The sequence below is a fragment of the Cricetulus griseus genome, chromosome 2 (genome assembly GCF_003668045.3).
Source record: "Cricetulus griseus strain 17A/GY chromosome 2, alternate assembly CriGri-PICRH-1.0, whole genome shotgun sequence".
NCBI classification, from domain to species: domain Eukaryota; kingdom Metazoa; phylum Chordata; class Mammalia; order Rodentia; family Cricetidae; genus Cricetulus; species Cricetulus griseus.
In genome coordinates, this window is record NC_048595.1 from 194,661,610 (window position 1) to 194,685,785 (window position 24,176).

At 40.8% G+C, this 24,176-nt stretch overlaps 1 protein-coding gene across 1 annotated transcript in view; it reads right to left on the bottom strand.

The window, feature by feature from the left end:
- Positions 1-24,176, bottom strand: part of Stk32a (serine/threonine kinase 32A) — a 73,156-nt gene that overhangs the window by 29,493 nt on the left and 19,487 nt on the right. The window contains exon 3 of the mRNA XM_035439046.1: positions 22,784-22,957. Coding sequence (XP_035294937.1) covers positions 22,784-22,957 — 174 coding nt within the window. The remainder of the gene's footprint in view (positions 1-22,783; positions 22,958-24,176) is intronic.

Here is a 24,176-nt window from a genome sequence, read left to right on the forward strand (position 1 = left end):
CACCCTGAGCATCAGAGATTTCACTTTCTGCAAGAAATCTTCGATGACTTTCCAATGCTGAACCAAATGTTTTGATGTGCTTTTGACTTCCCTGTAATATGTGCCACACTCATGTGCACATAGTGCACACTTGGGCTCATGACCTCCTTGATGTCAGGGATGGTTTCTTGGACAGCACAGAGTCTCAGTTTGTGGTGTTCTCTAAAGGAGACTGAGGGAAATTTATAGCACCTAGGAAGGTGGATCCAACAGTACAGGCCACTTGCTTCTGTTCACTACCAAAACTCTCTGTAGCAGGAAGCTGGGAGTAATCCAGATGTCAGGCTCTTTTTGCCATTTTCAGATTGTATCCAGTTTGTATCATTGTTTTCCAGGAAAGCATGAGGCTCAGGCAGGAAAAAAATTGGGTTTGGCAAGACTAATATCATTATCGCTTTGCCTGTATTTATGAGGGCTCATGACAGAAATGAATCATAACAGACTTCATATTTTGTGAGTTCACTATTAAGTTCTTGAGTGTCTTGGTTGATTCTTTTTGGTCTCTCTTATCTTTTCTGTCCACTAGGTTTCCCAGAATCCATCTTGAAACTTAGAGAATAATACAGAAACTCACAGAGATGAATAATTGATTGATTATGCTTTCTTGCTTCAATCTTATGTTTATTTCCTCTCCTCATGTTTATCTACTTAGGTAAACCACTGTGTTCAGATGACAGGGAGAGGAATAAGATGTTGTTCTCCCAGGGGTGAGGAGGATGAGAAAAATACATAAGGAACCAAACCAGAAAGATATGAAATGGTAAAGGGACTTGCTTGTCACAACATCAATGAGAGAATATGAGAAGTGTAATAAAGTGTGGATTTTTAAGCATTGTAATAAGTTACACAAGCTTAGAATCTAACTACACAGTTTCTTCAAACTATAAAAAGCTAACTTCTAAGTCAGTACAGGGAAAATTGCAGTATGATAAAATGGTTTATTCGTACACCAGAACAAAGAAACTGAAAAGAAACTCAGAGTTATGTTAAAACTCCTACTAGAACAAGTTGAGTTTTCTAGTTCTGAATCTCAGCTCCATTTCCTTTCTTCGGAAACACTCCAGTAACCTAAATTAATTCAGAAAAAGAATCCACTTTTTCTAAGATGATTACTGATAGCTATTTAACTTAGTGTCAACACAACTGCATATTTGAGGATCCTCTCAGGAGCTTGGAGCAGGAAGACTTTCTGCTGCAGTTCAGACCTAAGCCATCAGACTCCATGTCTGTCCAGAGCTATTCTGAGGAATAGCCACATTCAGAAGGCTCATCAAGAAAGCAACAACAACCAACAGATGCTGTTGAGGGAGCAAAGGAACTGTGCATGCTGTTGGGAGAACATATGTGAGTCTCGCCACTGTAGAAATTAGCATTGAGGTTCTAAAGACCAAGACTGAAGACACAGCCATGCTCTCCATACAACAGGATGGAGATAACATAGAGGGTTCATAGCCAACTAAGTGTCAGTGTGTGACACTTGCCTACTCTTAGCTCACTTCACATTCTGATCATCCCTAAAACTCCTCACCTCTTGCTTCCTCTCAGTAGATGACCTTATACTGCCACTTCACCAAGATCAGAGAACCTTGTGAACCCACCTACCTTGTGATTCACCATTGGCTATGGCATACCAGCTCTTCTGTGGGACTTGGAGTCCTGTCCTCTCTCCTTTCATACACTGCCTTGGTAAATGCCCTTGAACGCCACATCAACTCTTCCTTCTCCTCTATGCAAATATGTTACCACCGAATCTCGAAGAAGCCACCTCCTCCTACTGGTACAGCTTACTCTTTCTTTAATGATGACACTCCTGAATTGAATGCTGACAGGTGGAATTAGGAATGGCATCTGCTCTTTTTATCTCAGATCACTAATTTCTATCTCCTTGGGTCCCTGAGGTTACTCTGTCAGACACATCTATCCCTGTGCCAAATTCAATCATCATGCAGTTACTCATGCTCTGGTCCTTGCTGGGAGGGGGTGTAGATCACTCTTCCCTCATGACTCGCTTAGTTTCCATGGCTTAGAAAAAAACTCATTTAATGGGTTTCTTCTATCACAGAGATTCCTCAGCCTCCTTTCCTAGAAGCTTCTTGGTCGAATCTCTGAATGTTGGGCTCTATCAAGGTTTAAGTCTATGCAGAACTCCATCCCACTAAATGACTGCATTTAGTCTTATGATTTTAAGTAGTATTTACATGCCAAATGATAATGCATATGAAGCACGCTTCTAGTCCTTACCCTGGAATTACAGAGAAGTACACAAAATTGCCTATCTGGTGGTATCATCTGTTTAAGATACGCGAAAAACGCACACTTCCCTGAACAGGGCCTTTCTTTCTATCAATAACCTTCACCCACAGAATGCCAAAATGATCCCAGAATTCCCTACTCCAGGATCTGTTCCCATAGTTCTCCCATTTTAAAAGTGAAAATCTTGAACTATGAAGTTTCCTTTTTGAATTCCTAACATCAATTGCCTAGCAACTCCTGATAACTCTACCTTTAAAACAAAATTGTTGGAAATAGCTAGGGAATATCCCAGAATATGAAGTATGAAAATATCACATGCTACAGCTACTTCATTTCTTAGGTGTTTAGCCCAGAGGTTTGAGTGGAAATTTGCATAGGGATTTGTGTGACCATGCCCAAAGCACTGTATTATTCACAACAGCTAAAAGGCAGAAGCAACCCAGGTGTCTATAAATACATGAAAAAGACAAAATATGTTTACAATGGAGTACTGTTCTCCTAAAAAAGGATGGAATTCTTATAAATGCATTAACGAACATATTGAAGTCTAGAAGACATTGTGTTGAGTGAAATAGATCAGACACAAAGGAGCTGTTGTTGTATGATTTCAGTTATATGAGGTATGTAGAGGAGTCAAATGCACATAAACGGAGGACATGAAAGTGGTTCTTGTGAGCTGGAATAGACACAGAATGATAGGTTATCATTTAAAGGTACAGAACTCCAATTCGGGTCAAGGAGAAAGCTCTGAGAATGTGAGGTAGCTATGGCTTCAACCATGTTCAACTATTCACTGTATTTTGTCACTTAAAATGATCCAGTTTTATATCTTATATAATTTAAACATCAATAGATGTATTAGTAACACAACCAACATCTGCTGTTGCAAAAGCACTTCTTATCAGATACTGCAGCGGTACCTTTTTCTTGCCTCCCCCTTTTCTCTTGAATATCCATTATCTTCTTATCATCTGGCAAGGAGTATCATACTCTACGTGTCTTCCCTGCTTGAACTCCCACTGGCTTTCACCCCACAGGGGAATAAGAGTGACACCATTTCTGCTGCCCAGTAGACACAGTAGTGTGCAGGCACAGGTCAAACTCCACCACATGTCTTGCTTTCCCCAGCTCCCTAGCCTGCTTATACATCTTTCCCAGATAGCCCATTATGTTAACAGACCTGATCTCTGCCCACTTCCATGGCTGGAGTGCATGGCACATCCTCTTACACCATCCTAAAGTTACTACCTGTACTATTGTTAGTAAAATACCATCACCACCAAGTTGTTTTATTGTTGATGTGCTTATTACTTCTGTTTCTTCAATAGGATCAAAGTTCTCCAGGAAAAGAATGCTTTATTTAATGCTGTAACCACTGGGACTCATTAAAGTGCCCAGAAGAGAGTAAAGTGTTTTAGTAAATGTTCATCATAAAAATTCTGCTTGAGTCCTGGTACTAAACTCTATAACACAAAACAGAAACACAAAAGCTCCCAATGGGTCTATGATGCCAGTTAAGCTGCATTCACATTCTGCCAACTGCAAACCTGACCCCTTTAAGTGTCTGAGCATGCATCGGAGTGAGAGATGACAGGCTGAGCTCTGTGCAGTGAGAGCTGTGACTTTAGACAGGGGCTTTGAATTTGGAGGGTGGTAAAGTACAAGTCTAGGGACACACATATTCTAAAGCACTTCTCTGTTGCATTTGGCTTGAGAAAACCAACAAAGCTGTAGACACAGTTGAGTCTGCTATTTCTACCTTCAAGGATTATAAATAGCAGGGAAGAAACCCAATGCTTCCTGTGGCAGGGTCCAGGTGGAACTGATATATCTGCCATTCTCACTTGAGTGACTTTACAAGACATTAGCAGGGTTTAATAGGCTAATTACATCTTTCATTGCACCTACTACTGGAGTCAAGTTGCTCACCCTGCAATGCCACACAGGGTGTGTGACAATGGGGAACAAGGAGCTCATTGTATCCAAACCCAAACCAACTTCTGCAGCATCCCACAATTTCTGACTAGGCAACAGGTTAGTTTGGTTTTGGTTTTATTGTTGTATAGTACACCCTCAAGCTGGGTCATCCCCAGGTTCTTGAGAGGCAGAAAATACTGTGTGTGTGTGTGTGTGTGTGTGTGTGTGTGTGTGTGTGTGTGTGTGATATAAGATTTAGAGTGTCACACAAAGACTGGTTCCCAAACTAGACCTATATTAAAGGCACTGGGTGGGAAGTTCAAAGAAGAAATTATAAACAAAACCAAAGCTGAAACAGGAAGCAGAGTAAAGAGTTTTCTGGAGCAGATGGTGTCCCAGACCAGATACTATGCTCTAAGATTACACTTCACAAGCTTTGCTGACAATCCCGGTCCTCTTCTTTGCTTCTCATGTAAACTTGGTCCTGTAATTTAAGCTCTCTAAGATACCTGCCCTTTCATCATCTGCACACATGGTCTAATCTCTGTAATGGAGCCACCATAGTAAGGAATAAAGGTGGAGCTCTGGTGAGAAATAAAGGCTACACTGCCAGGCAAGTGCCTATACTTATACTTTGTCTTACCAACTGTCTGTTGCATCCACTCACCTCCAGCATCTCTTGCTGTTCTCTCCAGGGAAGATGAGTTACAGAAACTCATCTTAGCAGAGGATCAGATAAAGGGACTGTGGGCTCTCAGTACCAGAGTGAATATTTCCAGTGTTCAGTAAATGTGTTGTACATATTAGATATTCCTTTTAGGTACAAATGGCTCTTTTAGGTTTTCTAATTTTCATTCTAACAAACACATCCATTATATGGTGAGAAAGCAGGCTCTGTTCAGTATCATGGGAAGATTATGAGAGTAGGAGTTTTAGGGATCCACGAAAATGTCATTGGGCAAACCTTAAACAATTTGTGTTTCTTTTCTCATTGTGTCACTCATGTTCTCTTTTCAACAACCTCCCTCTGTCACATGGCTTCTCCTATAGTCTGTGAATTTCTGCCCAATTGTTCCTGACAATTTAGCTTATGTACCCCCTTAGAAAACAAAAGCTACATCATTAGACATCTATCTCAGGACCTCCTGCTACTCCAGCTTCCCACCACCTACGTTATCTTCACCTAAGAAAGCTATGTTTCTTCAGTAGAGTGAAAATAAGGGCAGGAGGGAACAAATGCTGAAGGACACTCAGTAGAAAACAGATTGAATGTCAGTAGAGATTGTGTGGGGAATTAACAGAAACAGTGAGTCAAGAAACAGGGAAGAACCTCTTCACAGTCCCACAGTTCCAATGCTGGCATGAACCCTGATGAAATCTTAGGCTGTGATTCAGTTGTCACTAAGGCTTGAAAGGGCCTGGCTAAAAGCTATGTTTTAGTGCAGAGTATAGTAGAGAGGCCATCTTGACATTCAGTGTTTTTGAGCCCTGATCTTTTGTGATTCACACATGTCATGTTCTAAAGGAGCCCCCCTACTAGTTGGTTCTTTTTTTATTTTTTTATTTGAATTAGAAACAAGATTGTTTTACATGTCAATCCCAGTTACCTCTCACTCCCCTCCTCCCCTGCGTCCCACGAACACCCTACCTATCCAATACCATTTCTGCTCCCCCAGGAGAGTGAGGCCTTCAGTGAGGAGAAGTCTCCAGAGTCTGTCATATCCTTTGGGATAGGGCCTAGGCCCTCCCCTGTGTGTCTAGGCTGAGGGAGCATCCCTCTATGTGAAATGGGCTCCCAAAGTCCATTCCTATGCTAGGGATAAGTACTGATCTACTACAAGAGGCCCCATAGATTTCCAAGGCCTCCTCACTGACACCCACATTCATGGGGTCTGGATCAATTCCATGCTGGTTTCCCAGTGATCAGTCAAGGGGGTCCCCTTGTTTAGTTCAGCTGTTTCTGTGGGTTTCACCAGCATGGTCTTGACACTTTTGCTCATCACTCCTCCTTCTGTGCAACTGGATTCCAATTCAGTTCAGTTTTTAGCTATGGGTATCAGCTTCTACTTCCATCACCTGTTGGATGAAGGCTCTAGGATGGTATATAAGTTAGTCATCAATCTTCTTATCAGGGTAGGACATTTAAGGTAGTCTCTCCACTGTCACTTAGATGGTTAGTTTGTGTCATCCTTGTAGAGCTCTGGACATTTCCCTAGTGCCTGATTTTGCTTTAAACCTATACTGGCTCCTTCTTTGATGGTATGTCTTATTTTTCTCTATTCTTCGCCCTACACAACCTTCCTGCTCCCTCATGTCCTCCTCACTCCTTCTCTTCTCCACTTCTCAGAGGAAGGATTTAATTGGAATGCCTTTTCCTCAATGACTAGCTTGGCTATTTTAAGTAGGATGGTATGTAGCCAGGTTCCCTAAAGACCAATTGAATTGGTAGTTTCTGCCTATGTTGATGAGGAAGGTGCCCATGGACAAAGGGAATGAGGGTCATAACGGATTAGCAGTTCCTGATATGAACACAGAAGTGATGCTTGGGGACAATCACCAAAACTTTCTGGACCTGTCCAACCTTTTGAGCACTGACAATTCAACTAGCTGAGGTCATTACTGCCTGTGACATGGTATCTGAGTAACAAACATCTGATAACAAGTACCTTTCATGTGTCAGAACATGTCTGTGCTACCTATGTCCCTGGATTTAGACAAATAAAAAGGGGGTAGCTTAGAGAATGGCATTTCTAATCCAAGATTATCATACAAGACCTGACAGAGCTTGAACCACCACCACAAACTGATGTAAATCTGGATCACATTTGGATCTTCATTCCTTACTTCTCCTAAAGAAAGAGAGGAGTGTTTTCATAAACTCAGAGGATGAGTTCAGCTCAGAGTGGGCTACAGCAAGCATATTTTTGGTCATATTTTCCTATGGTACATTTGTACCTCAAGATTGTCTGCAGGGGCCTCACAGTGCTTGGACTTTCAGTCCCCCCAAGTATAAGATAAGTAAAACCCATTTCTTTATAAGTACCCAGCTTACAAATATTGTGGTTTAGCACTAAAAATTAAACCAATATATACATCCAAGTCTATTTCATTTTTTTAAAGTTCTCAATTTCTTATTGTAGAGAAAAATCTGTTCTCTGGGAGGATGATGATGACACAGGTTCCTAGAAGTGGAGGCACAGACACCCCAGCTTGAGAAGTAGTCCATATATAATAGTCCTAGCAATGAGAGTTCAAGAATTGCTCTGGAAACAATGCTTGCTCAAGGAAAAGTCTCCTTTAGGGCTTAACAGAAGTCAACCATTAGCACCTTTGATTCAGATCCACTCTGGTGGAAACACACACACATCAACTAATAGAGCAACAGGGACCAGGACTCACATAGCCACTGAGACCACAGTGGGCTCTCCTTAGGGTTAAGATAAAGATGCCCCATCCTGGGAAAGGGAAGGCATCGAGAAGAGAGAAGAACCAAAGGGAACAAGGGCTATTAATAATAGAGAAACCAGTAGAAGATGTCCTTTAAAAATCAGGAGATGGAGAGGAGTATACAATTAGAAAGAAAGAGTAATCTCCTGTATTTCTACTCCAGAACCAAAGGCACTCTCTCACACAGAAGGAAAAATAGACTTGTCATTTGAAAATGAAGCAAATTAACTCTCCAGATGCCAAGAGAATTAAAAATAAAAGAAGGCTAGAAGAACATCTGTATCTTTCCAGAGCAGACTATGACTCCAGGAGCCTGGGGATGACAGGATTTGTATGTCAAGCACATGCCTTGTTTAGGAAACAAGTCACAGGATACAACCAGCTGGTCCATGCCCTAAGCTGTTTTGTTTTACTGTCCTATAAAGCATACAAGGTTATAATGAAATGTCTGTATCAATTATGTATCATTTGCCTGAAAATCATGCTAAGTGTCTTACTCATATTATTTCAATTACTTCCTCCCCTGCTCCACCAAATCGCTGATGAAAAACAGCATTATCATTTTGACCTTAACCACAGTGATACTGAATTCAGGGTAGACTGGGAAATTGGGTAGGTCCCATAGCTATTGAAGGGTGGAGTGGAGCCAGGATTAGAACAGGATCCACTCATTTTGAGTGGATATGCAATGTTAAAACTGCAGAAAAGTGAGTGATGTGGTCACAGAAAGAGAGAGCCAGACATCAGAACAATGGGGTGGCAGATAGAAGTGCCTGTAGGGTAGTGAAGATTAGAGGCAGAGAACAGCTGCTCTGGCAGACGCTACAACAAGGAGTGCACCGATGCAAATTGCTTAAATGAGCAAAATTGCAGTTCAGGCTGGCTGGTCAGGTCCTGTATTAGTCACTGCCCTGTTTTTTTGTATTTATTTATTTATTTTTGCATGTGTTTTGATGCTAAGGACAATAAACTTACCTCTCTAGCTTATGCAGGGACTGTGAAGACGCATACAGCAGCTTTGACTGCTGCCAGCTGGGATGTGCTCTTGTGTGATGAGCTGGGCTGTGTGCTCTGCTTTTGATCACTAAATTGGAAAGCTGCTCTGTGACCAAAGCAGACAGAGGAAGATAGTCCTTCAACTATGTAATCATGTCTGAGCATGACAGAAATGCACCAGACAAACCACAAAGCTAACTGTGAAATGGTGGCTGTGTCTTTACCAGTTACAGACCTGGACCACTCTCTTCCCCCAGTTCCTAAGAAAGAACTCTCAAGATTGTCAGTCAGTTGCTGCACTGTTTTCTGATAGAATCCTATTCTAAGGAATAGGGTGCTTACTTAGTACACACCAAGACACCAGCAGAACCCAGACCTTCCTGAGGACCCCTCCCACTTTCTAAGATTCCCACAGGTCCTAGCATCTGCAGCTTCTTTTACCAAGAAACCTAATGGGTTTTAGACTACAGATGTGCTTGATGTGCTGTTCCTGGTGATCTGAGCAGATAGGAACTAGTTAGAAACATTTCAGAAGGAATGATGCATCCAGGCTCCTGTGCTGATTCCATACTGGTATCAAAGCCACAGCTTTGAATTCCATATGGCCATTCTGCCCCATTAGCAATTTGATTTGCTGGTTCCTGATCTCAGAACATTTGCTACAGCTTTAGTCCTCACTTACAGCTTTAGGGCAGAAAGGAGCTGGACCCAGCAGCACAAACTGGGTTTCTTCTCTTCTTTAGGGAAAACAATAGCCTTTTTATCTGAAGAAGTCACTAGCCATACTGATTCATATCCATATTGAAGTGGGGATGTTGGGAGCATAAGCACTGTGATTGACCTAGCCCAAGCATTGAATACTAACCTGGGTCCTTGCTACCAAATTGGGGTTATCAATAAAGAAGGGAGATTTCTACATAACCAGGCAGTTTGGAATGCCACCAATGCCAAATAGCCTGAGGGTGAACCACAGCCTGGCTATGTTTGACTCTAGAAAGTTAATAAATCTCCCCTTGTCTGTTTCCTTCAAAAAAACCTGGTATACAGTAGCCACTGAATGGGCAGTAGGAAGTCCTAGGAAGATTAAGTTGTACATAAGCACAGTATAATAGAGTTAAGTAGAGTAGGAATATAAATGTTCTACCTAAGTATATGAATTTTCAAATATTTCATAACTAGAGTCACATGCTCATGAAGGTCAAAGAATAGAGACTAGTGTGGTGGGCATGGGTGTGGTACTCTCACAGATCTCTTCTGAGTTACCACTGGGTTGATCCATCTAGGAACATTAGGCAAGCATACTCTATCATTTATTTCTATAAATGGTACTGAGACAGACAAAGACAGCCCTCCCTACATGTACTTGACTGATGGAAGTAGGTGATGTTAGGCAAAGTTCCAAGAGAAAGACATCAAATATTTGTTGTAAACACTCTGTTTTCCCTTTAAGTAATCAAAGTTGTTCCTGACACACTGTTTGATGGGCAGCTTCCAGACCCTTCTCTTATGTCCAGCTGCCTTGAGTGAGGAGCTGTCAATCATGATGCTCCTTACGTGACAATCAACTGGCTTGTGATCATGGCAGCTTTGAATACTTCCTGGACCTTCTGAGGAAATTCCACTCCAGCTGTCAGGACTGCAGCAACTGTCAGTATCCACACTGCCCATCACACACACACACACAAAAAAAAAAAAAAAAAAAAAAAAAAACGAGCCAAGAATTGAATCCGTGCTTCATTCAGAGAGCCACAATCTGGGAAGTCAGAATAAAATCTGCCTTCCCACAATCTTTCTCTCATTAGCATTTTCATACAGAGACCAAACAAAGGCATCAAATCAATTCAAACTCACTCTGCCCAGGTGGGTCTTGTCTCTGAAACTGGCCCCCTCCCTGGATCGCAGGGGGAGGGTTGACATACACCAAGGCCACTGAGTCCTGCACACCTCCTGGGCCATCCTGACTGAAGGCAGCTAGTTTTAACCTTGACTTACAGAAAAGAGACCACTGGCCGTGGGAATGTGCATAGTCCATCCTTCACAATAAAGCACAGATGTGCTACCTAGTGACCCACCATCTGCATCAGGGCACTAACCTCCATTCTGGCCTCTCTCCAGTTACAATTGCCCCTGGACAGCTGGCAGTATCTCTAAGAGATATTCAAGTCACAAAGAATGTCAGTGACCTCTAGGTGAACCTGCCTACAGTCTGTTCCCAGTAGGTCATCTCATCTTGCTGTCTCCACCCAGGCCAGGTAGGGAGCACTTCCCAGCCTGGAACAGCATAAAGCCTGTTGACTATGTTGCAGAAATTGGGCCTGTTGTCTGCCCCTCCCCTATTATGACTGCATAAGCATCCTATGTCAGTCTTCTATGGTCCACCAGGAAAGTTTGCCTGTGCACTGACAACATCCCTATGCTATGACACTAGGCCATATTTTTTTTCTTTTACTTTTTTATGATCTTTATGATGGATGAAGTAGGCTGAGCTGGTTACACTAAGAATAGATGAAGTCATCAGGCTTCTAGTCCCAGGCACTGAATAGCAACAGCCATAAGGCAGCCTAAGAATGACTTATGGGGCTATATGCCCTGGAAATTGCTGGGTCTGTAAGCTTTCAGAACACTCAGCAGCTCAGAGATAGTTGAGGAATTCCAGAGAGCTGCCTGAAGCAAAGTCTTGGCTACAGAGTATGAGGTGACAGGCTATGAAGTGCTCAACAGAAGAGCTGCAGATCCCAGCCCTAGAAGAGCTCCAGAGATACCGCAGGCTAAGAGCTTATGGACTGACACTGAGGGCTTGAAAGCTATAATGGTATTATGGGCTGTTACTGGGCCACTATAAGTCAACACATGAAGCAGTAAGTCTCACTTGGCTACCTGCAGGTGCTTGCTGGCTTTGAAACCAGGCAGCCCTAGGCCTTTGTTTCTGGAGCCGCACAGCTATAAGCTTCTGGTTTGGAAAACACAATATATTTTTGACTTGTGTGCTTAGATCTCTAAGTGGCTGGCAATGAAAGTCATAGGTATACACCTGTGAGTCTCAAGATGTGGATGGGTCTCTGAAAGTAAAGGCCACTCTTTAAGTCTCAGGTTATGAAAAGTGTTAGGCTTTCAACTCGAGCGGAAGCTGCCCTTTTCCTGTTCATTATTTCCACCTGACTGGAGTGAAAGAACTCTCATGTGTTTGTGACAGGATGATGAAGAAGTTTGTACAGATTAAACACAAGCCCCAAGCATGCTTTACTATGTTACATAGTGTTTGACTATATATGCATACATATATTTCATAAAAATACATGTAACAACAGGCTTTACATACATATATATGTGTAACTAATATACACATGCAACCTAAAATTAAATACATAGGTATATTAATTCACAGAGTCACATGATGGCAGCAACAAATTGTTCAATCCAGCCCCCTATATTTCCAGCTTCACTTGAGGTAGAAGCTAGGAATGTGGGCTTTATAGTCAGATGACCCAGGTTCAAATTCCAAATCTGCAACTTCCTAGTTCTGGGACTATGTGTAAATGTGATCACCTTCCTAACATGCATTCTTCACTCTCTTAATATTTACTGCAATTTCCACTTGGCTATTAAAGAGACACGATTCCATGTACTTTGAGGGCATCTACTCCGGGCTGACTCTAGGCATAAGCTAAGAAATATCCTATCACATGACTCCAGTTACCAGACTAGGGATGGACTGATGACCCAGTTTGAGCCAATGAGTGGGAGGCAGAGTAATTCCAGGCTACAGAAGATGCTCCCTTGATATCCTGAGGGAAGATTTTTAGGAGGAAAACTTCAGAAGAGTTAGCATGGAGTATAAGAACCTTCTTAGCATGTCATGGAGGAGCAGACTGAGGATGAAAGGGCCATAGAAAGAGCATATGAGAGAAAGAAGCTGCTTAGTCAATGCTGCTTCTGGACTGTGAAATAAGTAATCTGCAGATAAACTCACATCTGTTTTTTCCCAGTTTTATGTGCTAGTATTTTGTTTTATTATTGGAAGCAATGTGAGTTTAGGTTTACCATTATTGAGCTCTAAACCAGTATACATAATAGAAAGAAGGAAACTCTATGTCATAAGGTTATGATGATTTAAATAAGGGACACATGTAAATTTCTTACTACAGAACCTGGCACAAAGTAACTGCTCGGCTAAATTTCATAAAACTCTGAACAAATAATTAACAAGGATACAGTATAGGAAGACCTAGGACATGAAACACTGATGATAAACTGAGAGTGTCAAGAGTGAACAGATATTTCCAATGTTCATCCAACCATTGTGACATTATAAAGGTGACAGGCTTTACTCATTACACATGGCAACACAGCCTAAGCTCCATTATACTTAAGTATAAACTGAGCAAGGTGGTCCATGCCTTTAATTCCAGCACGTGGGAGGCAGAGGCAGGCAAATCTCTGAGTTCAAGGCCAGCCTGGTCTACACAGCAAATTCCAGGACAGTCAGGGGTGCACAGGGAAACTCTGCCTTGAAAGAAAACAAAATAAATAAAGTGTGCTCAAGTCTATGTTAGTCTCCAAAACACTTATATAGAATCCATGACAAAGTTTGGTAGTACACAGCCATGCCCTTGAAGTAGAATGAATTTGCTAGTTGGGCTTCACAGAACATATGTCTATCTTGTATCTTCAGGATAAGAAGATGAATGGGTCAGCTCGTGGGTTCATGAGTTCTTTCTTGCTACGTGAGACTAGCTAACTGGAACTTTTTAATCCCTCCCATCCTTACTCAGTGACCCCACACTGTAGAGTGAAAATCAAGTTCAAATGCATGCCCTTTCTTGCTTGCTCTGCCTTTTCCCTAAGCACAAATATAAAGCCGGGCTATGCCATCACACTTGTTTGAATGTGGTAGTGATCTAGGCTCTGCTCACACCTGTTGCCTCACTCCTACCCTCACATGCCCTCTGCTCTGCACCAGGACGTAACAAACACCCTAAGAGCTGTTTGTTTGGCTAGGCCTGCCACCAATGCTGTCAATTTTCCGGATTGCCTGTGTTAAAGCATCCCACACCTCCCAGAAGCGTGCCTGCTCAAATCTTTATTTACTATTAAATACTAAATGCAATCTGTAACTAACACAGCTCCCTCAGGAATTAGGTCCTTGTTGATTGTGTCATCTCATTAGCTGTGATCTTTAAGAAGAAGAAGAAGAAGAGGAGGAGGAGGAGGAGGAGGAGGAGGAAGAGGAAGTTTACTCCACCCCCAAAATACTACTCAGAGTTATGATCCTGACATATGCATAAATAAGCAATACTATTTAGTATTAAACTATTAAAGCTAAAAGAGTGAAGCTTTTACTTTATTTTGTAATGCATGCTAAACTAAATGAAATTGTATTTAATGAAACTCATAGGTTACATATTAATGAGACTCTTTATTGAAATTATTAAAAGTTCAGCCCAGCCTAGTTAAATGTTAAATGCTGTAAACGAGCATTCCCTTGTTTTTTCCAAGGTGGGTAGGTGAGTGGTACATTTTAAAGGCCCTTTGCAACTGTCTGATGCATGACATCAAGAGGACAGATTCTCCTGTTTTCACGGTGTGTAATTCATGCTCATTCATTATTTGATAGCATGGGAGCAGGTGCTGAACAGAGCACAGCAACATAATACCCTTATTACTGCACTGTGTTATGTTTCTAGGGCTCAAGTAGCCCCTCTGCTACAGCAGTTAGAAAAAGAGAGTGTTTGCAAGGGCTTGTGATCTTCTAAAGATAAGATTTAGTAAGACAAAGAGAACAGCCCTTTTTTTGGCACTCCACAGAAGATGTTAGCCTGAAACCTAATTTTAATATTTCATTGCAAAAGAACAAATGTTGTCAGTACACAGAAAGAAAGAAAGAAAGAAAGAAAGAAAGAAAGAAAGAAAGAAAGAAAGAAAGAAGTGAAGGAAGAAAGGAAGAAAGAAAGAAAGACTGAACATACTGCTATGGTAAATGATAAAGAGCCTCCTTTACAGATATATAAAAGTCAAAGGTGACAACTTCAACCAGAGAAGTCAGATAAAAATGCTGTAGATAGCTGAAATATCTCACTAAACTTGAAAGAAAAAAGGCAAGAAGAAGTAGATCTGAACAGCGGGAGAAAACTGCATGCTGCATCATATGCTTGGCTGCTCCTGGAAGTTTCTGTCTCATAGTTCTAGAGGCTGCAAGTCTGAAGTCACAGGATCGGTAGATCCAGCTTCCACAGAGATCACCCTCTCTTGCCTCTTCTACATCTTCTGGTATACAGACAATCTACTATTCTTTGGTTTATATACATATGTCTCCAGTCCTTCATCTTCCTGTGGCCATCGTGTATGTGTGTGTGTGTGTGTGTGTGTGTGTGTGTGTGTGTGTGTGTGTGTCTGTCTGTCTGTCTGTCTGTCTGTCTGTCTGTCCTTCTACATCCAGATGGCCTCTTTTTATAAAGCCACCAGTCATGTCTGAACAAGGCCCATCTGAATGATCTTATTTTAGCTTTGATTATTTCTATAAAGATCCTGCTTCCCAAAAGGTCACATTTTGAGGCACTTACTTTTTGTTAATTTAACACAAACTAGAATCACCTGAGAAGAGGAAATCTAAACTCAGGAATTATTACCATATACTTGGTCTTAGGCAAGTCTATGGGGGCATTTTCTTGATTGTTGAGTGATATGAGAGAGCCCAGACCACTGTGAGCAATGCCATCCCTAGGCAAGCGGTCTGAGCTGTATGAGAAAGCAGAATGATCAGGCCAGAAGAAGCAGTCAATAAGCAACATTTCTCCAACGCCTCTGCTTCAGTTCCTGCCTCTAGGATTCTGCCTTGGGTTCGTGTCCTGACTTTCCTCAATGAAGGATTACTGACCTCAGTGTTGCAAGATGAAATAAACCTTATCCTCTCTGCATGGGTTTTGGTCATTTATCACAACAATACAAAGCAAAATAGGGAGGGGGAAATACAAAATAACACACAATACACACCAAACACAATCATCTCACAATTGGCTAAGTAGTACTACACAGAAACTAAGGAAGTCTGTAGTTAGAGCAGGGACATTCTGGTTATTTTGTTTGTTTGTTTGTTGTTTGTTTCAGTGCTGGGGATTGAACCACAGCTCCCTAAGAGTAAAGCAAGTGCTCTGTCACTCTCCACCCAGTCAGGACCTTTAGCTAGATAATCTTGCATTTGAATTTAGTCTTCATACACTAACTGTACATGGCCAAGTTACTTAACTGCCAAAATATCGTTGACGGTCAAATGGGACACTGTGTGCAGCATGCTAAGTACCATAGGGCAAGGTCTTGGTATGTGTATAATAAATAACTCTTGTTAAGTCATTAACGCAATGACGTATGTACTTTGAACTATAAAGTAATTGGGTAAAAAGGCTGGTGAGCTAAAAGAAGTAAACACATCCAGGAATGAGAAAAATATCTCACCAGGTGACTCATTCCTAAGGCTTCAAAGCTGAGCTGTCACTGGGTTAGCTGTCACTGTGTTCATTCATTAGGAACCGATCTGTCTCTTGAATGATTAGCACCAAATGGATCTCATTTTTGCCTATGAATTATCACCTTAAGAAAATAAAATATGACTGCTAAGATGCTACAGTGTGTGTTAATTAGATGCCAAGGTGACCTCCTGGCCTAGATCTTGCCTGCAATAAGCTAAAGACCTTCACTGAAAACAAGTATGATTTTGGTTCACGATTGAATTGCAAATAAGAACTTGTCTGGTAATTGTGCTAAGAGCTGTTTGTCACTCGCTTGTCAGGCAGTTCATTTCAGTCACATAGCCTTCTCAGAGAGGAATATATGTGTGGTAGAGAGCAGAGAAAAGACAAGCTCACACTAAAGACCATCCCGTTGAGGCAAAGAGGAAGCCATCCTAGAGACTTATGCATGAAGGAATCCCTCTGATCCCCATCAATGCCCCACTCTTCTTCCTTGACAGAGAAGTTCAGAGCTCTGCCTAAACTTGTAAAGGAAACTGGCATTGGTATGTGGCACAGTATAATTCTTCAGAGAAAAGTGCCAAACAGACATTATGGGGACCACTGCCCTTTGTGATTTCCACCTCTTGCTTATATCCTTGAGTAAGCAAGTTCTATCACTTGCTTCTAACCAACATTGTTTTGGGATTACTGGGACTATTGGGATTAGGTTATAGAATATTATATATTGTTATTTGAAGATGTAAATGCTGTCCTACTAGTCAGCTCACTCTAGAGTCTAGGTGTTCTTGTTAATTTGACAAAGCAAGTTGCCATGAATCCTGCAGCTTCAAGAGGAATAAATTCTACTAACTTCCTGGGTGAATTTATCCTGCCTAATATTGAAAGAAAATCTAGTTCTGTCCAACAAGACAGCAGCATTGCGGAAACCTCAGTTGTAATCCCAAGCCAATGAAACTGGGAGCTAATAAATGTGTGTTAAATCAATGTCTTGTTTCCTATAAAGGATACAAGACAAAGGTGTCACAGAATCTCTTCTCCTGAAGCCAACAGTAGGAATTTGTACAGCAAGTTAAGATTTGCTTTGGAAAACATCATCCATTGTAAATTTAACCCATACAGTTGTCCAAGAGTCACCTGTGCATGCTGCTTTGACTCATATGTTTACTTTAAATTATCCGGTAACTCTCTACATTGATTACTGTGCCAAGTGTTGGTGATTAAACTTGGGTAAACATTCTTTACCCATAAGAAGTTACATTTGGGAGTGAGAGAAAGCATTATATGAATAGCATTGTGGCTCAGAAGTTGCAATTAGAAGCATAACCATGACCATTGGGAAGATGTAACTGAGTATGAGTGATGATGGCCTAGACTGGGACAGAGTCACAACAGCTTATAAACTTTATAAGGCATGCTCCCAAACTTAAAAGCTTTTCTTATTTGTACACCGTGTTTTCATGATAAATTGTTATCAATGTTGCAACAGAGCGTTCATCTCGATCACCACTGGAGCCTCGGCTCTGCAGCATTGGCTAAGTAACCACACGCTTTAAAGGTACCCTTAATAGGCTAGAGTCATTGTCCCCAGGCTTTTTGTTTGTTTGTTTTTCATTATCAAGGTACTGCTCCTGAGAAAGATGCTAGGAGCTTCTTAAAAGTTGCTACATCAGTCTGAAGCGTTGACAATTGAAGATTAAATCTTATCTGCATCTTGCTTCAGAATGAAGCTGGCAGCCTTTATTGGTCCCTCCGCCCCTCTCACCATCACAAAGAAGACAAAGGTAATAAATGAAAACACAATCCTGTGTTCTTCTTGATAATCAAAACTTTTCTATTATTCCCTATTCAATATTTCCATCATCGATGGGAGGTAAAATTTCACAATTTTCTCTGTTGGGCAGTGATTATTTAAATGAATTATCTAATAGGATTTTTATCTCATTCCTATAGGAATTTGGAAACTGGTGAGTTACAACTTCATTAGAGTGCAATTATTTCTACTAGGAGGAAAACATAATCAACCATCTACTCTATTCTGAGACAACTTACTGTTTATGGTCTTATATAGCTCATCTCCATAGCCTAAATTCATAATTGAGTCTTCTTCAACATGTGACAGGAGAATGACTACCAATTCCTTCTTGGCTTACAATAATTAGTTTCCATCAGATTAGTCATTGGAGGGAGTGTGGCACTCTAATCAAATACTGCTCTCCTCACAAGAATTACAATGAATTTGGGCTCTTTTATGTTTAATAAAAGCAAATGATTACTTTGGCCATGCTATAAAGCCTTCACTGACTGGCTTAATGTAAATAAGGGGGTATTAAAAATAGGATTTGCCACACTTTGAAAACTAAAGTCAGTTTTCAATCTGTGAGCATAGGAAAACATTTGTCTTTCTTGAACAACAAGAGACATGTCTTGTTGTTTACATCAATTTTGATTGATTACATCAATCAAAATTAAGGCTATAATACAAGCCCTTTATCAACTGTGTCAAAGCTCTGGAAATTGATGAAAATTAGCTCAATGTTTTCCATATTATGGGAACTTTAAAGTTTCAAATCTATGGATTGAAAAATTCTATTGATAGAATAAGACAAAGACCCATTTATATCCCACATGGAGCTTATGGTAAAGTAGATGAGTGTCTTAGAAACATATCATTGGCAGGGACATCAATGTAAGAACAAAATTAAAACAGAGCCCATTTTGTATTTCTTCAGATAGAATGAGCTCTCTTTCTCTCTTCTCTCTTTTTCTTCTCTCTCTCTCTCTCTCTCTCTCTCTCTCTCTCTCTCTCTCTCTCTCTCTCTCTCTCTCTCTCTCTCTGTGTGTGTGTGTGTGGTGTGTATACTAGATGGTTTTATGTCAACATGACACAGATAGGAGGGAGCCTGGATTGAGAAAACATCTGAATAAGATTGGGCTGTTGGCAAGCCTGTAGTACATTTTCTTAATCAGTGATTGATGACAGAGGGCTCAGCTCATTATGAGTGGGCCACCCCTGTACTGGAGGTACAGGGATCTATAAGTAAGCAGGTTGAGCAAGCCATGAGGAGCAAGCCAAGAAGCAGCACCTCTCCATGGTTTCTAGCATTAGCTCCTGCCTCCAGGTTCCTTCTCTGCTTGAGTTCTTGTCCTGACTTCTTTTGATAATGTGATGTGAACGTGTAAGCCAATTAAACTCTTTCCTTTGCAACTTGTTTTTGGTCATGGTGTTTCATCACAGCAACAGTAACCCTAAATAAGACAGTGTGTTTATGTGGAGGCAGAGAGTATGTACTCATCTGGATACCTGTACTTTGTTGAGGTTAACAGGTTGAAATTACACATCTTCAATCACACTTGACCTAATATTTTAAGGGTCTCTCACTGAACCTGGAACTAAACAATTCAGTTTGGAGAGCTTCTCAGTGATCACCAGTCCCCACTTACTGAGATTGTAGATGTGTGTATTTTTTTATGTGAGTGCTAGCAATCCAAACTTATGTCCTCACCCTTTTGTAGCAAGCATCCTACTGAATGAGCCATCCCCTAGTTCCAGAATCAAGACTGGCATTTATTCAGTCCCTGTTACATGGTCTAGTCTGATCCCTGATTTGGCCAGTTAAACCTCATTTGAATACTCTGAGTTCTTACAAAACTATTTCTTTATCTAACATTTTCTTTACTATACTCCAGCCTTTGTCATATGTTCAGCTTCTGGTTTTAGATCACCCTCTTACCTGGTGGCTTCAGTGTACATCTTTGTCTGTGCAGCTGGAATATGGGTATTTGCAGGCAGGTGGCCATTTTCACCTTACTCTGCACCCTCCTCAGACTCTAGCAACATTCAACCTCTATCTGGTTTTTAAAGCCAATGGACACCATTTCAAGATGATAACACATTGAATTGGTATCTGGCATTTTAATAGTAAAGAGCCTCATTATTGATATTCAAAGTATCTATTTGGCCCATTGTCATGAAAGAAATTTATCACTAGTAATATGTCTTTAATTTACTAGAACATATTAGAGTTTCAACTATCATCTCAGCAATATTATTTATTTTTTGAGATTAAATATAATTACATCATTTCCTCTTCCCTTCCCTACCCCGAAACTTTCTTATGTACTCCAACTTGCTCTCAAATTTATGGCCTCATTTTCTTTGATTGTTGTTACATACATACATATTTATGTGTATGTATATAGTTCTAAATATATAGATACAGCTTGCTCATTCTGTATGATATTACTTCTATGTATATGATTTCAAGACTGCACATTTAATATTAGATAACCAGTCTACAGACTCTCCTCTGGGGAAGACTATTTAAACATCCTATTTAGCTTTCAGAAGCACACTTTTCTAATGATAAATTATGTGACTCAACATAAAGATGATGGAAGTTTAAAATCTTTGGATTTAATGTGCCATATATTTCTTTAAGATATATTTCCTTGATCATGTGTATGTCTCTGTGTGGAGTATATGTGAGTATGAGTGCAGTGCATTTGAATACTGAAGGTATCATACATCACTGGAAGTAGAGTTAAAAGAGTTGTGACATTCCTAACTTGGGTTCTGAGAATTTTGATCTCAGGCTCTCTGCTAAGGTGCCCTGTGACCTACTGAGGTATCTCTCTGGCTCTAATGCCTCATATTTTAAATGTGCAGTTATTATTTGCTTCCAGTTAGTCATTTACATGGCTTAGCCATCATGAATCCCTTCATAGTTTTACCAAATAATAGCAAGGCAATGAGAAGGTAAGCACTCAAGGCTTTACTCCTGGAGTAGAAGGGCACAAACAAATTGTGCAATTGCACATCAAAAAGTGTCAGAGCTTCTCAGAAGTGCAAAATGCTCTGGTGGCTTATAAAATACATTGCATGGGAGGTGAGTGGGGCCCACATAAATGCATGGGAGGTGAGTGGGGCCCACAGGCTGCAGAATCACACTTGTTCTGTGACTCCAGAAAGGCAGCATCTCAGTTTGTTTCAATGTGGATCCAGAATGTCCACATTTCTTTCCTTCATTTCCACGTGAGAAGACGTTTTAGCACAAACAGGCCTTCTCAAAAGCTGGATGAAGTAAATAGTGTGTGAGTGTAAAAAGCTAGGAATAAGAAGGTCATCTCTTGTGTACTACATTATTTAAGTGGCCCAAATTTGATGGGAATAGTGAGGTGTGAGGGAGAAAGAGACAGAACAACAGTCACCAGCTGGGAGTGAGCTCCTTCTGGGTTCCAGGTGAATTTCCCACCTGAATTCCTCTCTGAATAAAGCTCTTCCCAGAAAGAGCTGCCAAGAGCCAGCAAGCCTGACCTTCAAAACAAGATCTCCAATTACCCACAAAACACCAGGTGTGTAAATTGCCGCCTGAAGTCCTGTGTGATTAACTGGTCAGCTTTCTATTTAACTATTACTTAAAGAGCACATTTCCAATACAAGTAGCCCCTCCAACGATGGAAAAATAAACAGTAACTTAAGGCTACCCACTTAAAGCCAGAAAAGAGAAAGGCGACTAGTTCATGTGCTTACAAATTGTGGTGGTACCTGTTCATACACAGGCTCAGAGCTGATCCAGAAAAGGCACAGATAAGTGCAGGGGCCAAATAAGCTATCCAACTCAGGCCTATAAATGAGCCACAAGTGTACTAAAATCTCAGTCAGTTCTTTCATGATTAGGAAAAAAAAAACAATCTACATTGTTTTTTATCTAATGATGTATAATTGATGTATGCATTTTCACATGGATATTTAGTGTTCTCGGTATAACATGGCTCTCTCTCACTCTCACTTGGGGCTGGAGATGCCGGTACCAACTGTTAGCAAATCTTTGACCCACTTTCTTCTTTGGTACAATGGGGACACTATGATCAAATGGGAAGTCCTTTTTGATGCTCAAGGAATCAAAACAGTAATGAAATGCCTCCCAGTGCCCACCACAAAGGAAGCCTCAGTAAAAGCAACAGATATGATGATGATTTGGTTATTAATAAACCTAGGTGATAATTTCATATTTATAAACCATGGTTTTGTCATAATTAATACAGATCTAACAGTAGGTGCTCTGATCATTTACCGTGGCTGTTTTTGAGATAAATGAGATATGATATGTGAGATCCTCACTAAAGCTACTAATTTTTTTCACAACTGTAATGTAACCCTTTCTGTCTACTGGACATATCCCTTTATAACCCTTTGTTTTCCTAAAACAAATTCTTTAAGTGCAGGAGACTTCTTGTTTTTGTTGCTCCTGTTAGCAGTGAACACCAGGAGGAGTCACTTAATACAGTTGCCATGACAGGAAGGCATTAAACCAAGTTTTCTCCTATGAGGATTTTCTTTGTTATCTTTCCCTCTGCATGCTTCTACTTCTATTTAAATGAAGTAATTTAATATTTAAGTTCTCACCTGTCACCATTCCTTCTCTTTTTATATGCATAGCTATAACCAAGTACCAATAGACATTGAGAGTGCTTTTTAGTCTTGTCATTTACTGTGACTTTGGATAAATTAAACTCTATATGCCAACTACCCACAGGGGCAACCAACCAACCCAGAAGGGCCTGCTGAAACAACTAAGTGAACAGTAAATGCTGTGATCAGCAAATATTTGTTCAATGCAGCTTCTTATCTAACCCCTGGGATAGTCTTCTTGGACTTGACTGACCTGTGAATGATGCGCTGGCTCTGCAGGTAGTCTAGGGCCATGGCCAGCTCACAGATGAACAGCTTCACTGTGTCTTCCTGAAAGTGGACATTCTGCTGCAGGTGATAACGCAGGTCCCCACCAAGTAGCAGGTCTACCACCATGAACATGTCTTCCTCGTCTTGGAAGGAATACCTGGAAAAACATTAGAAAAATAAATATTAGGGCTGAAGAGATGGCTCAGTGGGCAAAGTGCTTGCCCAAAAGCATGAGGACCTGAGTTCAGATCCCCAGCACTGGGATAAAACCATGGCATGGGGGCTAGTGAGAGAAACCCCTGTACTGGGAGCCAGACATGGCCCATCAGAGGTTGGGGGTGGACTGTCTGGCCAGCCTGTCTTTCCAAAATAATGAGCTTCAGGTTTGATAAGACAGCTTGTCTCAAAAGTAAGGTAGAGAAGCAACTGAAGAAAGACAATGTCAACCTTGGCCTCCATGTATACCGATATGAGAGAGTGTACCTATATTCACACATGAATACATGTAAAGCATACACTAAGAGTTAAAAAAAATAAACAGCAACTACACTTACAGGATAGAGTACTTGAAGTAAGCCCTACTAGGCTGCTGTCATGCTTCATTCTTTATGAAGAAATTAGGGAGCAGTGAAGTTTAAGTGGCCTTGGCAAAGTAAAAATCATAATAAATGATACAGCCTGGTTCTCCAGGGACAAAATGACATGTGAAAGAGAACAATATCACATCATGAATCACAAACAAGAAAGAGAACTCTGTGGGTGGGGTATAGTTTAGACTGTTGGAACAACAGTGATGGTGGAGAAGCCTGAGTTTGGGGGAGAATGCATGGGCCAAATATATGTTATTCACAAATCTATAGATACTAGGGATCACTATCAAGTGCAATGGCTGCTGTATGAACAAATGCCAGCTCTTCACTTGAAGGAGCATGGAGCTGAGGATTGGGAGGTGGAGTGAGACACAGACAGCCCCATATGGGCCCCTGATGTATACACAGAGCCTCCAGCAGAGAAACGGGAAATTGTTTATATGCACAGCGTCTTGGTAAAGACTTCTTTTGGGGGCATTATTTGTTTTGGTATGCACATGACTCAGGCATGATTGATTGTCACAACAAAGTTATCTAAATCAATACTGCTTTGATGTGTTTCTGTTTTTCTAATGCCACTGAAATCACATTTTGAAGTTTTATTTGCATTGAAGAACTAAGTGCTTGCAAGCAGTAGCTGAGGAAGCATGTAAATTCTCGGTGAGGAATTGTCTCAGGAGTAACTGTAGAACACCAATGATGGGACAAATACTAAAGGGCGTGAGGAGATTTATAGACAATAAGGAATGAGAATTTCAACAAAGCATTAATATGAGGGAGGTGATG